An 18559-nucleotide genomic window follows, 5' to 3' on the forward strand; every position below is an offset into this window, starting at 1 on the left:
TGAGGAATTTGAAAACTAAGGTTTGACTGTATACTTATTTGTCTTTAAATAAATGCATGTGATAGTAGAATGACTTGTAAAATGTGATAACTAGCCAATAAAAATGATTAAATGAGAAAAAAAAAATAAAGCAAAACTTTAAAATAACTTAAAATTTTTGCTTTAAATGCTAGAAAATTGAATCTGAATTTGCTTAATATCATAATTCAAAAATGACAAATTAATAGATAACAATAGAAATGCTTATGTTAATTAGCAAAGTAAGAGTACATACATCACAATATATAATATAAAATAATTTTTAAAAAATAACAAATTATTTAAAGATTTAAAAGTAATTCAATGCTAAATTATGTATTCATAATAAATGAAATAATTTAATGAATGAAATAACAATATAACTTCATTTATTTGCTTCTCATAAAAAATACTTAATATATGATTTACTTGGACCAGTTGAAAAATAATGAGACTGAACATTTATACAGTATACAAATGTACATTTTTAGAAAGAAACACTTAGAAAATCTTTTTATAATATATTTATTATTTTTGCATTATCTGACAACCTTTGTCAGGCAAATACATTATGCCTGACAAAGGATAAAATGACTGACATGTAAGCAAGAATGTCTAAACTCTCTCAGTGCAATATAATTTATGGCATTAAAGGGCAAAAATGTAGCTGAAATTTATTGTTGCATTCAACATGTATATGGGCCAAGTTGCATGTCACTTGCAAGAAGTGACATGCAACTTGGCCCATATACATTGTTCAATTGGGTGAGAAAGTTCCATTCAGAATGTGTTTTTGAGACTGAGGCATCCTGTCCAGGTTGACTAGATGCTTAGAAACATTGTTGAATGGGTATCTGGAACATTTGGCAAGTTACCATCAGAAAGAAGTAAACTTTTGAATCATATTGTTACAGTTGATGAGGTAATGTGAAGACATTACCAGCCAGTAGAGAAGCAGCACTCAATGAGCAAATCACCACATAATCAGAAACCCAAATGTGATGTTGGTTCCAATTTAAAGTGTATGTTGATGTTCTCTGACCATCAAGGATCTCTACTGGTGCACTTAGTGGAGAAAAATAAAAGGATGACTTCAGAATGCTATTCTGAGATCTGAAGACAAATTTGAGACCTGCCATGAAGAATAAGAGGCCTGGGATGGCATTCAAGGCATCACTTTGATTCAGGACAGGTCACTCTCTCACGTAGCCATTAAGACAATGGACAAGACAATGAAGTTCTTCAGTACCATATAGATTTGTTGCCACACAACTTTTGTATGTTTGGGAAGATGAAAGTAGTCTTGGATGATTAGATTTTCAAGTCAAATGATGAATAAGCAGACTTTGAACCATTTATGAACATAAGTGCTTCAAAGAACAGTCACAAGATTTCTTCGACCAAGTCATAAAAAGTTTAGTGAAGAGATCAGATACATGTCTGAATAATTCTAGAGATTATTTCAAAAAATTTTTAAAGTTTGTGTTCAATAAATACATCTGTCTCATTCTTTTTTTTGATTGAACCAAGAATATAGCTTAGTAAAAAGTGATAGCAGAAGGATTACAACTAGTCATAGATAATAGAACAAAAATATCACACACACCATGTTAAAACATCTTATAATTCTCTTCCATTCAGTTCTATTATATTTTTCAATATTTACTTAAGTTACCTGTTTACTCAGTATTAGTTAATTATTGTTTTCTAATGATGATTTTTGATAAAAATATTTTATATGGCATTCAGGTGTTTATTTTGACATTATTCTTAAAGTAATATTTATGCAGTGAAATTATTTTCTTTTATAGGTCACCAAATTATTTGATTTTTTCATAAAACATCCAAAAACTTTAATTATTTGTATATCAAAAACAAATGTGTTGATGATTTATGATACAAACTTATTCAATAAGTGAGCTTACTAAACAAGTTTGTGTTACACAGATAATTCTCTGTCATTGCCCAGATCATAACAATGAAATTCAATATTTTAAATACCTGTATTTTTTGTATATTTCATTTATGTAAATAAGTTCATTAATATCTAGGAAACTGAGATTTTTGCTGTATAATTCTTGATGTAATATGATTTTTGCAGTGTAATTCTTGATGTATTTAGTAAGTAAGCATAAATAACTTTGCATACCAAAACAAATCTTATATAGATCTACTAGCAGATGAGCCTGGCAAAAAATGACAGCAAAGATTAAGATTATTAGATTATTTTGTACTTCTAACTCTTCTATTATGTTATATTATATTATTTGATTTATATAACTACAAATGTTATCTTACGTAATGGTTTAACACACCAAGTGCCCAATCTAACACATTTTAAAAATTCTTTAAATTGTGTATAGTGTGAGGGTCCGAATCCAGACTTTCAGTATGTTTATATCATTATCTCCTAATATCACATCATAGCTATACTTTTGTTAAATAACTGTCAACTTTTGCACCTGGGAAAAAAAAGCATCTGTTAAGTTCTCAGGCTTGTTAACTACACTTTCTCATCACCTCTCGACCTAATATCTCAATTTCATTGGTTCGACAACGGAATCAAGAAACTAAGACAGTCGTCACCCGTCCTTCGAAAGAGTCAGTTGTCACCCTACCTTGTCCTAAGTGCCTCAATATTCAGATATCTGTGAATATATCATTTTATTTTACGTTCTTATATCCTACTAAAATATCATTGGAAACCATCGTCTAACACCTTTGTGGATACTGTACGTTCCATCAGACTTACAGATATTTCATCTACAGGATACCCGAACTGACATCCCGAACTTCCTCTCTTTCACAAAGAACGTATAAAGTATTTATCGCTACACATATTTACTGTAAACTCTCTCTTGGGAATCGTGAAACTTTAATGTCCATTTTATATATCTATTATCCCTCGAAACAAATGTATCTAAAATCAAGCATAGTTAAAATCGATATATTGTATGTCCTGTATGGCCTATAGTTACCAATTAAATAGTTGTTACGTTAACCCGTCTCTGCGTAAGTCACTTCCGGTGCGCTGTCTCTCCCTCCATCCCGAATCTGTTTGCTTCGTTACACGACCGCTCGCACGAGAACCTAACAGTTTCTGTGTCTGTCCATAAAGACATGGTGGTGTCAGTCCTGACAAACCTTGTCATTGCGATCTTCACCAATGCGATGTCGACCCTTTGGTCCCGTGGTGCTGAAGTATAAGGGGCCCTTCGGCATTGTCACAATAGTAAAGGAATAAAGAATTTTTGAAATGTGCTAGATTGGTCATTCAGTGTGATAAACCCTTATGTAAGATAACCTTTGCAGTTATATAAATCAAATACTATAATATTACGAACTTTGAAATGAGAACCATATAAAGAGTTTGGTCATTTTAGCCTTTCATTGATCAAATTAGACATCAGTTGAAAATGTGATAATCTTAAATTTTTGAAAAATGATATCTTAAATTTTTTAAGACATTAGAAAAAAAATTTTAATTTTTTAAATAAAAAAATTTTAATTTAAAAAATTTTTTTTTCTAATGCTAATTGTAAGAAACTGTACCATTCACAACTAAATATCAAATGGTAATCCACTAGTGAAACAAATTTCACGAAAAACGGACCAAATATTTAAACTCAGCACACACAAAAACCACTTAAAACATATTTTGTGCAGGCTGGTAACCTCATATTGTGTAATTATCCTATTTGAATGCCACCATATTGCTGCTCCGATAGGAAGAAGGGACTGTTTCAAAAGGGGGTTGAAGTAATTCAACCAAAAGTAGTCATTGACCTCCTCCCAGAACAGAGGATGATCAACGACTACTAATTAATACTGATCTACTATTAATATTTGAAAAGTGATCCTTATTGGTTAGGTTGTGATTGAAGTTGCTAACCTTAACATTCGAAAGACTTGATATAAGACTTGTTTAAATAGAAAAAAGTTGTAAAAATACAAGAATAATTCTCGTATTTTTACAACTTTTTTCTATTTAAACAAGTCTTGTATTAACAAGTTGATAATAAAGTGCTTAAATTTTGGCAACAGATTTTATAAACTATGTGGGAAGTATGTTCTTGTAAATACCATATTTATAAAAAAGTTATTGTGCTGCAATTTGAAAAAATAGTAGACCTATAAATTTTGACTGGCCTTCCTTAATGTTGAGAAAGGAGTTAGATAGATAAAAGTCGAGATCAGATGTGGAAAGCTTAGAAGCAGGAGGCAGAAATTAACTATATATGAACATCTGGTTTGGAACAGAAGTCACATTTCTTTGATTTAAAAATTTCCCCTGAACAGAGAGAGTTAGATAGATAACCAACATGACTCTATTACTAACAGGAAAAGTATGATGTACAGGGACCACTAAAAAGAATTGAGAACATTGTGACAAAAAGTTACAGCTCAGCATTGTGATGATGTCACAATAAATAATTGCTTGTTAGAATTGGTTTTTGTTTCACAAGCATGATAAAGTGCATTCAATCAGATACTGGGCAGCTTTTTATCCTTTATTTATTCTTTTTTAGTTGATATGTGTTTCTGGTCAATGATGCCCCTCCTCAGTCAACTTCTGTTCTGTATTACACATTAGACAATTTTGTTTTAAAGAACACATAAGAATGAAAGGAAATTAAAAATCTGTAATCATGCATACATCCAATTTTAAGAAACTGTTAGAACATCACTCAAAATTGACTGATGTGTAATACAGAACAGAAGTTGACTGAGGAGGGGCATCATGGGACCAAAATACATATCAACTAAAAAAGAATAAATAAAGGATAAAAAGCTGCCCAGTGTCTGATTGAATGCATCAAATACTTTCTTATAACTACAAACGTTATCTTACATAATTGTTTCAAATTAGTAAAGAATTAGTTTTGTTTATTTGGTTATGGCAATGCAACACATGAATGATCTGCCAAGGGGGATGCATCCCGGGAAGACTTTTATGGGAAGCTGGATCCTATTTAGGTGTTACTGATGTGAAGAAAACCTGGAAAGATTCATGTGGCCAGTCTATTGGCCATGACCAACTACTGATGTTCTGTGGTTTTATCCACTCGACTGCTGGAGGGTACTTTTTAGAATTAAGAAAGAACCTTTCAGAAATGAAAAACTCGAATTGTTGGATATGGAAAATTAAATACTTATAGACTTTTCACGCGTAACACTTTCCATTCCACACAGGCAAGTGCTATGTGCTTGCTACCTGTTATACTAATGATATAGTGTGTCTACTTCATGCTATATCATTGTCACAGTAATTAAGTGAATATAATATAATTTTTTTAAATTATATTTTTTTTATATATATAAGAATTATGTTTAGTTTATTATTTTGTTAATTTTTGCTGATAGATGGTGCTACATATAAATCAACAAAATGAATGTAGATAGAAATTAATTTATTTGCAGAAATTCAGTAGATATTTTGGGATGGGATATATGACATTATCTAAATTAGAAATTTGTGAATGTAACTACTAAGTTTTGTAGCAATTGATCAAATGGCCTAGGAATGTATTGCAAACAAATAAACATCTTCATTTATATATAGATTATATGTTTTTGTTTGGAGCAGTTTTATTAAATTATTGTTTTTGTTATAATGCAGAATGAGTTTAGAATGAAATTTAAGAGCAGAGATATTCCATATTGACTGATCATTGAAAATATTTAGGATCATGTTGAGCAACCAAAAAAAGCAGCTCATTAATGATATCTTAAGACATTGAATTGTGCATTAAATGTTCAGGAAAATCTTTAAAATAATAATCTTTTTAATTTAATTTAAAATTATCAGGATTTAAACACCATTCAAAAGATACTAAAACAATTGAATTTTTGCAAGACAGTGTTTTTACTAACTATATAATTCTTAATTCTAATGTTGCTATACTATAGCAATTTCTGTAATGTACAGTACATAAAATATATTAAATAGTATAGACAATTAAAAATAAAATGACTTTTTTATTATGGTCTGTAATAATGTGGGAATTTTATTCATTTTAATACTTTTACAATAATATATCTAAGTTTTTGAGCACTTGATATTATTTTCTTTTTTTATTTCTTCATGAATTTTGTTTTAGATTATATAAGTTAAGACAAACAATATCCATAAAAATTTAATATTTGCTAGATTAAAAACATTTTGTTTCATTATAATTATTATTAGAAGGATAAATATTCCATATTTGTATTTCATAACAAAATAGAAGATATGAATTGTAAACATATTTTATGAATAGTTATGGAAAATTTATTTGTCAAACTAAATCTTTTAGTATTTAATTATATAGACTTGTAATTGATCTTGATTGGTTTTTTTTTAATTTATTGTTATTATTAAGGATTTTTAATTTGTCTGGTTGTTTTCTTGTTTATATTATAAAAGATTAATTAATTGAGTGTTTTTTCTTTTGTAGAAGTTAAAGACCAGATCTGGTTCTTAAGTTAGATAAATAAAGTTTTGTATTTTTTGACTCTGGTTCAAGGTAATTTATTGTTCCTTCATGTAATATGAGATTTCACACTGTAAAATGATATACTACAGTTATTGTGCATGTTACATGCATATTTTTACAAATTATTTCTGGAATTTTGATAAAAATAACTAGGAACAATTAAATATCTGAATGATATTCTGTATGTTAACTTTTTCTTTTTATTTTTGATACATCTCATATTGGCAGATCTGGTTGGCTGTTAATAGTATTTAGAAACACAGTGAACAGTTTTCTCTTATAGGAATCTGATTATTTATAGTTATGCACATAGCTTCAACAAATAGTTTGATTTCTGTACAGCAGGCTGTTCACTGTGGTTTTTAATAAAAAATAGAATTAAGAGGCAAATTTAACAGAGTTTTGATGTAATATTATCATCATAAAGCAATCTAAAATAAAAAATACTTTATGAAATAATTAGTAATAATATAGGAAATGAAAAATTGAATAAAAGTTATTTTTTAACATATATTGTACATTTTTAAGATGTAGAATAAAACATTCAAATTATTTCATTCAGTTTCAATAATTTTTAAACAAACTTCTTTAAAATTTATAACATTATTTCCTTTGATCTTTATAATGTACATTATGATTAAATTTTTTTATAGATGCAGAGAAAAACTTTCATTATGTTGTTAACTGTGGTCATACAGTTATGAAAAATCACTGTTATTGGCCTCTAGTCAGTGATTTAAATAATGTACTTACCCATCGTCCAGTGGCACTTGAATTTTTGAGTGATCCAGGATTGTTAGATATGTGGCTTTCACTTCTTTGTATGTTTCAAGGTATATATAAATATTAAATTTTTAAATATTTTTAAAAATTAAATTCTTTATCAATTTATCTTTGAAAAAATTCTAATTAATATTTATAGTATGTCAAGATTTACATGTGAAATATATTTACATCAACTTCAAAAATATTTGTAATAAATCATAGAAGTTACTTTATTTAAAACATACAATTTTCTAAGTCATAGCAAAATCAAAATGATATAAGTTTTATGTTATTGTTCACTTCCTGTTTACCAACTATTATCCATTTTTAAAAGTTTTTCAGATATTAATGAGAAAATTATGACAGTATGGTTATATTAATGTTAGATTGCTTTTTATTCATAATGATACAGTGGGTGATCGTTTAAAGAACATAATCTGTTCCAAGACTTCACTATCCAAATTGTTCGTTAACCGATTATTGATTTACCATAGGTTTTTATGGGAATTTGATTAATTTGTTCTGGAAACTCCAAAAAATAAAAAAATTGATACTTTCTTACTATGTTTATTTATATGTAATAATAAAAATACATATATACAGTTTGCATTTTTATTGGTCATGTTTTTTCTGTTTGTGGGGGTTAAAGAATCTGTCCAATGTTGATTGCTTTTCTCTCTTCTTCAGAATTTTTCGGAAGTAATTAATAGCATTGTAATTGTAGAGATCTCCAAGCCTATTAACCTCAACCTAGTTTGGATGCCATTCTAAGACTGTTGTTCTGGCATCCTCCCACTTTTTCAAAAGATGTTTAATAGCAGATATCAGCATTAATCCTCTTTTTCAGAAAAAAAAAAAAATATCTCGCTGAGTTTCTTGGCATTCTTCTGTTGTCAGATCAGTTTCAGGTTTCATTATGAGCTCTTCAATGTTCTTTATTTCTCAGATGTGATTTTTGTTACTCCTTAATCTGCTTGAGTCTTCTCAATTGTACAGTATCTTTCTTAGATAAGATTGAATGGCAGCCTACTGTAGACCTGTTTAAGTCATACTGCCCAGCAACATCAGACATCTTCTGCCCACTCTCTCTCTCTACCTTTGCTATTATACTCTCACCTTTCGAAAGTAAAAATTAACACAAAACTTAACGAGTGCCTGCATAACAGTCTTGCGAATACTATGAAAGAATTGTTTCTGTCAGAAAAATAAAAGGCTAAAATTACAAGGGAGAGTTTAAAAGTTCAGAGGAATACTATCCGATCAGTATATACTGGGTTGAGCATCAATGTTGACGTCTTCCGCTCTCTGAAAAGTTTCAATTTGTTGCCCGAAGGCAAGGGAAGACGAATCAGTATTCATTATTTTACGTTGCTTCTTCTCGTGTTTGTTATCTGAACATAAAAATCTTTCACGAAAGTGTTTGTTATCAGATTTGTTCATTATTCATTATCCACTGTACTGTGTATTTAGTGTTAATATATAAATTCTTAATAAATTTTTTTATTGTAAATCCTTTACCTAATTGCCTGTGAGCAATTAGGTGAAGCATCACTGTTTTGAATGTAATTTTTATTGGAAAATGTTTTACTTAATCACCTATAAGTGATTACGTAGGACTGCTGTTATAAGAATAATCAGGAGAGGTAAATTTTTGTTTTAGATGCATACATATGTATATGGTATTTTGTTATATACTTTCTAATAGATGGACATTTAAGAATGGTATAGGCAAATTATACCACTATGAAGCATTGCTACTTTAGTCTTATGACTCTGGTACTATCTGCTATTTTACAGATTAATATAGGACTACATGACCAAAGTGAATGTCATCTTGAGAGACTTCACACTTGAGCAGAAAATTTTTCAGTGTTTAAAAGTATAAATTTGCTTTACTTGATTTTATGTTTGGTTTCAACAGAAATTTCAGAAAATATTATTATTTTGTATTTTTGTCCATATCTATATTGTAATTTGAATGTGTGAGTTACTGGCATAAATCCATTTTGGTTTTAAAATAATGAAAGATTGCTTTGCTCTTCTAATACATTGATATTTTTAAAAAGAATATACTATTGATAATGTTCTGTATTGTTTATACTATTAATATATAACAAATATGAATGAATGACAACAATTGCATCAATGTGCTGATAATAGATGGGAATTTCAGAAAACATTTTCACCATTGATGACTAAAACAAATGCATACAGTTTGAGTGTACATAAAAACTTGAATTCATGCAAGTAAACCACTCAAGAAGATACAGTATCTAAAAGTTTACATTTTGAATTAGAAAATACAAAGGCTTAAATGTATATGCTTGGTACACCCCCCACACACACACTTTTCCTATTTTAACTTGCTTTTATTATCCATATATTTTAATGGAAATCTAAAGAATGATTAGTTTTTTTGACATTAGTAATTTTGTATAATGCAATTGTTTTGAAAAAGCATTATATTCTTGGTATCCCCCAAGAATAGTAGAATAAAATACAGTAAAAGCAAAGAATATAATGAAACACACTTTTAAAAATCTGTCTGACACTTCTAAAATTTATAGAATTGAGTATTGCTAGTAGTATCACAAATACCACTAACAGTAGTCAATTAATTTACTTTTGAGCAAACAAGCCCATTTATCTTCTGATAAATGTGCTAGGTTGCTTGAATGTATTTTAGAAAAACTGTTATTAAAGTGAACTTCAATAAAACAGATTATTGTTATAGTTATATTTTTAACCTGTTGTACATGTTGACCTGCATGGGCGATCCCAAAAATTTACCTGTTTACATCGGAACATTTTTTAAACATCAGATGTCGCTACTTGTATGTTGTTTTGAAATAAGTGACTCATATCAGAAGAACCAATATGTTATCTAGTTTTTGCTCAGCAGTATATTGAAATTCTAGGAATTGTTCTTTGTTAGAAATCACAAAGAAAATCAGACCACTGTCTCAAATCTCTGTCTTTCGACATGGCAGCAAGTAGTAGACACAGCACTCTAAATAAGTCAGAAGTTATCGAATTTTTATTCAATTTAAATTCTGATGAATCTTAATTTTCAGACAGCAATGATGATTACATACCAGATCAAAATGTAATTGATGACAGTGGTGATTTTCATCCCGATTCATCATCTACGAGTGGATATAGAGGGAGATCACGTGGCAGTACTCGAAGTAATACTGCTGAATGTCCATGATTTAGTAGTGACAATGGATGGATTCATACAAATTTCAGACATCCTCAAGTGAACAGTTTTATGGGACCATTAGGAATACTATGTAATCTACGGAGTGATTCTACACTGTTCAACTGTTTCAGTGTATTTTTCGATGACGAACTCGTCAACAAGATTGTTTCAGAAATGAACAGGTATGGTGATAGTTTGCTAAACTGTGACAATTTATGAGAGAATAGTCAGATAAAAAACTGGAAACCAATGACAAATCCAGAAATTAGAGAATTTCTAGGACTTATAATGGTCACAAGCATAATTAGAAAACCACGCTTAAGCATGTATTTTACGATTGAAGATCTTTTTCTGACACCCTTTTTCTCAAGTGCGATGTTGAGCAACTGCTTTCAACTTTTATTGTGCTGTCTGCATTTTACGGACAATAATCAAGCTTCAGGTGGTGATGATTGACTGCATAAATTACGCAGTGTTATCAATCATTTACACCACAAGTTCAAAAATGTATATCTCCCAGAGGAAAATATCTGTGTAGACGAAAGTCTTATGCTATGTAAAGGGAGATTGGGATTTAGGCGATACATACCGAACAAGCGTACTCATTTTGGAGTGAAAAGCTTCGAAATTTGTGAGTCACAAACAGGATATGTTTGGGACTTTATAGTTTATACTGGAGCTACTACTGAATATGGAAATTTTGAAGATGGGCAAGGAGAGAAGGTTGTGCTAACCTTATTAGAACCGTTGTTCGGTAAGTATCACAAGGTGTTTTTAGATAGGTTTTTCACCTCACCGACCTTAGTGAAAACACTTCTAGACAAAAAAATCTTATGTATGTGGAACTGTAAATAAAAATCGGATAGGAATGCCACATAATTTTCCTAATCGTAAATTGAAAGAAGGGGAATTTATCACCTGTCAGAAAGATGAATTGTCTGTGTTCTGCTGGAAAGACAAAAGGGATGTGGCAATTCTAAGTACAATGAGTGACAACGAATTCTCTGATTCAGGTAAATGTGACAGATCTGGGGAAATTATAAGGAAACCAAATTGTATTTTGGATTATAATCGCAATATGGGTGGTATTGATCTCTCTGATGGAGTAATACACAATTGTCCATGTATGAGAAAAATGGTAAAATGGTACAAAAAAGTGTTTTTTCATATGATGGATATTACATTATATAATGCTTGTATTTTGTATTTAAAACATACGAAAAAACAAATATCATTTTTAGATTTTCGTATGTCTGTAATCAGAGAAGTGATAGAGAAGTATCACACAAGCAGACATCTAGCCCGCCACGGTTGACCATCACATGAAAATCCATTACATTTATCCGAACTGCATTTTCCTAGTCTCATACCACCTACAGAGAAAAAAAAGCATCCATCCAGAGTATGTAAAGTATGTTCGGCTCACAAAAAACGTGCAGAATCATGTTATCAATGTGTTCAGTGTAATGTTCCACTGTGTGTTGTATCTTGTTTCGAGATATATCACACTAAAATTAACTTTTAAAATAAAATTTTTTATTTTTTACATTCCCTAATATATCTAGTTTGTGTTAATCTGGAATAATACAATAGCCACAATTATTATTTTTCTAAAATGTGTGATCGTGTTAGGCTTGACATCAAAAAATATTCAACATGGAGTGACACGCGACGGAGAAAATATTCAACATCGAATAGGTTAAAGAACTTGGAATTGTCTTACATTAATTAATCAAGGCATTACTAGTTATCCAGGTTTTCATGAAAGAATTAAATATTCTGATCCTATTTTAATGTTTTTAATAGATTTCTGCCACTAGATAATATTTATCTTTGAGTTCATACTCATGTTATACTTAAATTTAATCACTTGAGACTTAAATACTTCTATTTAAAATCATTCTATTTTCAAACCTTTATATCCTTATGCCCTATTGAAGACAGATTCCATCTGAATTCTTCTCATTTTAAATTAATATATAAAAAGATAATATCTTTCATATGTTTAAGCAATTTTAAAGTTGTGTCTTGCTTTTGTTGGATTAGTATTTCATTTTATTGTTAGAGAGAGTTCATTACTTGCCTTAGGACATTATTTAATTAAAAATAAATAAATAGATTATTATTATTAAGTTGAGTTTAGTGAGTTATACTCGTTGACACTGGTTGCCATGTACAGTAGTATGCCGGATTAAATAAGTGTGTCAGTGTGTGTATCTGTATTCAGGAATTTCCTAACAATATGACACGTATTCAATATAGTGGCCTTCTGTAGTGTGATATATGTGTTTCTATTCAATTGTAATGTTTCCAGGCTTTTGTGTAATGTATGTGGTACTACAATAAGTACCCTATCCATCCTCCACAGATGCCTTATTTCCTGGGTGAGTTCTGTGTACTTGCTGATTTTTTCAGTGCATGTGTTTTGTATATTATGAATGTTTGGAATGGATGTCTATAATGTATGTGATTTTATTGTGTTTGTCAATGAGTGTGATGTCTGGTCTGTTGTGGTATATTCTGTGATTATGGCTCTGTCATAATATGTTTTGTGTGTGTTGTTTTTCAATACTGTCTATGGAATTTGTAGTATGGTTCATGGATGTCTAATAATTTGTGTTTGTTTGCAAGTTCTTGGTGTATTATATTTGCTACTTTATTATTATTATTATTATATATATTTTTTGATGCTGGTCTACAAACGGCAAAAGTTTAACTGAATTAAAACATACATGTATAAAATAATCAACATTTGATAAATGAGCTCATCACATTTTCCATCTAGTTACAATATTTGAATTTTAAAAATATTTTACTTTGTTAGGCATGAATGTTAATCAAAGAGAATTATCGCAACATGTAGAATTTGAGCCAAATACGTATTATGCTGCTTTTTCTGCTGAATTAGAGGGATCAGCTACTCCCATGTGGGCTTTGATATCTCATTTAAAATCTCCTGTAAGTATTTAAATAAAATTAGTTTATGTTATAGATTAATTAATGAGTTTGATCTAGCTTTTATATATTATTGATCATAAAAATTTATATTTTTTTAAATGGTTTTATTTTTTTGTTAAACATATTTTTAGATAATATATTAAAAAGCTTCTTGCCTGTATTATTTAATTACAAAAACTACTTAGTTACATATGACTAATGAACAAGCTTATTACACACCCAGTTTATTTAATTAACTTATTCCAAAATGCATTTTGTCCTTACTGACTCTTATTAATTGAGTGACCTACAAAACAGGCTATGGTGACAATTTTCTAACATTACATTATACATTAGCAGTACAATTATTACAAGTTATTATATACACATTATTAATAGGATTCTAAAATTATCACTAGACAGTAACTCAACAATAGCAAGCAATTGTTTATTATTGTTGAGTTACTATACCATGCATTTTGAGCCTCATTAATTTGGACTAGGTTTTTCCCCAATTAGTCCAAATTAGTGTGGGCCTACTGTATTTTTCATTTACTTTTGTTAAATTATTAGAGAAAGTAAAATGAAATTGAATTATAAATTTTTCAATTATTAATAATAAGATTAATCATAAAAGTTTCATAAATTTTAAATGAATGTAAAATAAAATTTTGTAGAGTTAAATTTTTAAAATTTTTCATTGTTATTTCTAAAATTGAAATGTTTTCTGTAGGAACAACTTGGATTGACAAAACAAGTAATTTCTCATTGTTTAATAGCCTTAGAAGATTGGTTTGATGCTATTGGTTTTTCTACTTCTGATAAAGTAAGTTATCTGTTATATTTGGCACACATAATTATGTGTGCGCCAAATTATTAATTATATTAGAAAATAATAATAAAATTTAATATATTTAATTATAATTTAAATAGTTTGTTATACATTAATAAAATTATTATCTTTTATTCTTGTGTAATAAAATTGTATGTCTTATAAAAGATATTTTCTAGAATAAAATTTAAAAAAAAATTACAGATCAATAAAAATTTCAAGTGAAATATTTTTAATGGTTTGTTACTTGCTCTTTACTATTTAAGATATACAGGCTGCTACACATAATGTGTTACATGCTAATATTTCCAAAACTATATAATATAATCGAAAGATTTTGTTATATTACATGTATCAAAAGAGTCTCTTGATTTAAAATAAAATTAAACTTCTCTTTTCATTTTAAGTGGAAACTTTGACAAGTTTAAGAGTACAAAGAAATTTTGCAAATAATAGCATCAAAGATAAGCATAATATTTTTTAAACAATATTTTTGAGAAACATAAACCCATTGTACTGTTCACTTTACAAAAGTTTTGGAGAGTAGGAATGGTAGGAAATTTTTGTCTGTTGTTTGCATATGTTAGTGTCTGATTAATCAAGATAAAAACATGTCAGTAGTTTTTATTACTATGTTGGGATTGGACTTTTGTCTATGAAGTTCAAGTATGTGGTAAACCCAGTGTACATTAACACAGGTTTTCAAAACTCATAAGATTAACTTAATGGATAAAGCCAATTGCTTCCTGATTTAAAATCCAATTTCAATAATTTTTTATTTTTAAAACCAAGTAATAAGCAAAATGAAATGGAACAACTAGATACAAATAATGTTTTTGTTTTTTCTAGAAACAAATTAAACAGATAAAATAGTGTAACTTTAATTTAACAATCACTTCTTTTACTATAGTATCTTTTATGATAAAGTTTATATATATATGTGTGTGTATGTTAAAAAAATGATAACTTTATATATAAAAAGATTTTTTAAAAAGAATACATATTTCACATTATTCCATTTATTCATTTACAAAGAGCAGTTAGATCATGTTTATATATCAATTATTATATGATAATGGATATTTTAATAATTTTTGCATGATATCTGAGTCAGTGTTTTTCAACTGCCAGTCCAAGAAAAAATTTCACCAGTCCACAGAAAAATATTTGACTATACTGAAGTTGGTACAATCTGAACAACAGGTGACATTTAAATAGTAATCTAGAGTTACTGTACATATTTAATTAGGTACAGTAACTCTATAAAGCATTTATGAGAGGAATCCAATATTAAAGGTACAGGCCAAAATTACACTAACATTTATAAATAAAGAAAATATTTAATACATTCCACAAGTACTGCATACTTTTGTTTATTTCTTGATATAATCGCCATAAATGTAGAGACATTTATCTCAGCATGACACTAGTTTGAACATCTCTTCACGGTACTTTGCTTGTCAAGTTGCTTGAAGTAGTCCAGAACAGTAGCCTCCAATTCTTCCTGATCTGCAAAACATTTCCACACCAAAAATTTATTTAAAGGTCCAAATGAATGAAAATTCAAGGGGGCTAAATCTGGACTATACTTCACTCATCAAACCAAGCTGGTTGGCACAGCGGAATTGGGAGGTCCTGCAACATTCTCCATATAGTCCAAATTTAGCCCCCCATTGGATTTTCATTTATTTGGACCTTTAAAGAAATTTTTCCATGGAAACACTTTGCAGATCACGAGGAATTGGAAGATACTGTTCTGAACTACTTCAAGCAACTTGACAAGCAACAGTATCATGAAGGGATGTTCAAACTAGTGTCATTCTGGAATAAATGTCTCTACATTTACAGCAATTATATCGAGAAATAAACTTCTTGTGGAATGTATTAAATATTTTCTTTATTTATAAATGTTAATGTGATTTTGGCCTGTACAGTACCTTTAATATCAGACTCCCCACATATAAGATTAATAAATAAGTATAATTCATAGTTGCATATAATTACTTAGGCCACATAAAATTTTACTTGTCCACAATGAGAAAAAAGTTGAAAAATACTAATCTGAGTGAAACTGATTTAAATTTTATTATAAACTATTTGTTGTACTAGCTATAATTTTATAATTTACATTCTTTGTTTAACTGTCTATTTCAATTAAATTTAGTTAAATAAGAATGATTATTATTATTTAATATCTTATCATGCAAATTTTTTTTCACAAATTTTTTTCCTGTGAAATGAAAAATTTATTAATCAAGAAAAATGAAAAAAGGTTGTACAAATTTTTAGTATTTTTATCATATATAATAATTGTTCTTATTGATCAAATGTTATATAGTTTATTTCTGTGTATTTTTGAATATGTTTTTAATGATATATCATGTAGTCGTCTCTGTTCCCTATAAACATGTCTAAAATCATGCTTAAGATATGTTTATAGAGGAATTTTAATTGGTAACTTTTCAAAATGACTGAAAGAATGAAGTAACTATATAAAATTTACATTAATATAGTAAAACTTTTATATGTAATATTTTATCGAATAGATTTTTATTTCTTATAAAATACTTTCAAATGAAAAAAATCGATAACATTTTTTAATGTATTTAAATTAACAGCCAAATCCTTATCAAGTATCATTTCATCTTCCTCTCCACCGTTATTTATCAGTTTTTCTTTGCCAAGCCGTCCGATACCAGAATGCCCGACTAATAGATTTACTACCTTCTACAGAAGTTCTTCAGCAACTGATGATGCATCCTTTGCAAGCTCAGGTAACTACTATTAAAAAATTGATATCGATAATAATTTAATAAAAAGTTCTTTTTTATAAAAAATTTTTTATTAGCAATATTTATCACTTCTTTAAATTTTCAAATTATATTGAAAAACTTAAAAAATTATTTAAATTATATTAAAAAACACAAGGGGTATTTTTAAATAAGGTCCGTTTTTTAATAAGAAGAAAAATACTATAAATATTATTAAAAAATACTTTTCCCATACTCTACATACTTTTATCTACTTTTCTACATAATTAACTATAATTAATGTTTTTGTTTAAACATTCGTCATACTGCTCAACAATTTTTTGAATTCCAACTTCAAAGAAATCTGCCACCTGTGAAGAAGCCCAATCCATGACTGCAGCTTTTACTACTTCATTGTCATTGAACCGTTGACCTCCAAGGAATTCCTTTAAGTACCAAAACAAGTGAAAATCACTGGGTGCAAGATCTGTATCGTAAGGTGGATGATCCAGTTGTTTCCATCCAAAAGAACTGATTAGACCTTGTGTTTGTGCAGAAACATGTGGCCATGCATTGTCTTGGAGCAACATCACATCAGAAGACAGTAGGCCACACTACTTGTTTTGTATGACATGCTGGAGTTTTCTCAAGGTCATACAATATGCATCAGAATTGATTGTTGTGCCTCTTGACATAAAATCCACTAACAAAATCCCTTTCCTGTGCCAAAAGACAGTTGCCATGATCTTTCATGCTGAAATAGTCTGTTTGGCTTTCACTTTGGCTGGCAATAATGTATGTCATCATTGCATTGACTGTTGCTTGGACTCAGGAATCATGTGAGACATCCAAGTTGCGTCTTCTGTAACGATGTGGTCCAGCAATTCATCTCCTTCCTGATCGTATTGAGTCAAGAACTATAAAGCACTGCCCAATCTTTTTGTTTTGTGATCATCAGAAAGCAGTCTTGGAACCCACTGAGAACAATTTTTAGTAATTCAGTTTTTCTGAAACAATGGTATAAAACTGACCTTGAAACCTGTGGAAATTCAATTGATAACAATGAAATCATGAATCATTGGTCCTCTTCAACTTTGTTCTCCACATCACAAACCAAATCTTCAGAAATCAGAGAAGGTTGGCCAGGGCTTTATCATGCACATTAACCCACCTGTCCTTGAACATACTCACCCATTTTTGAACTTTACTGTCGCTCATAGCATTATCACCATAAACTTCACAAATCTGACAGTGAATTTCCACTGCTACCGCATTTCTTGCACTCAAGAATCGAATAACAGATCATATCTCACAGTTGGGGGCGACTCAATTTTCTTAAACATTATAAACTTCTACAGCACAGCACACAGACAGATGATACGGCTGCAATTGGCATCTAAACATGCACAAAGCAAGTATGCTGGAAGTGCACGCATATGCGCACTGCTGCAGTTGCATGTCATTCTCATTCACAAACAGACCTTATTTAAAAAATAGTCCTTATATATATAAGGACTATTTTTCCTTATGTATATAAGGACTATTTTTTATTTTAATTTTAACTTTTATGTTTATTTTT

The 18559-nt window shown here is 29.2% G+C and overlaps 1 protein-coding gene across 1 annotated transcript in view; it reads left to right on the top strand.

The window, feature by feature from the left end:
- LOC111613849 (E3 ubiquitin-protein ligase ubr3-like) overlaps positions 1 to 17043 on the top strand; it is a 65159-nt gene extending 48116 nt beyond the window's left edge. Inside the window, exons 8-11 of the mRNA XM_023355202.1 lie at positions 7148 to 7327; positions 13286 to 13419; positions 14132 to 14224; positions 16849 to 17043. Coding sequence (XP_023210970.1) covers positions 7148 to 7327; positions 13286 to 13419; positions 14132 to 14224; positions 16849 to 17043 — 602 coding nt within the window. The remainder of the gene's footprint in view (positions 1 to 7147; positions 7328 to 13285; positions 13420 to 14131; positions 14225 to 16848) is intronic.
- The last annotated feature ends 1516 nt before the right edge of the window (positions 17044 to 18559 follow it).

This window comes from Centruroides sculpturatus, unplaced genomic scaffold, assembly GCF_000671375.1.
Source record: "Centruroides sculpturatus isolate CEXI.00-Female unplaced genomic scaffold, Cexi_2.0 scaffold2051, whole genome shotgun sequence".
Taxonomy (NCBI): domain Eukaryota; kingdom Metazoa; phylum Arthropoda; class Arachnida; order Scorpiones; family Buthidae; genus Centruroides; species Centruroides sculpturatus.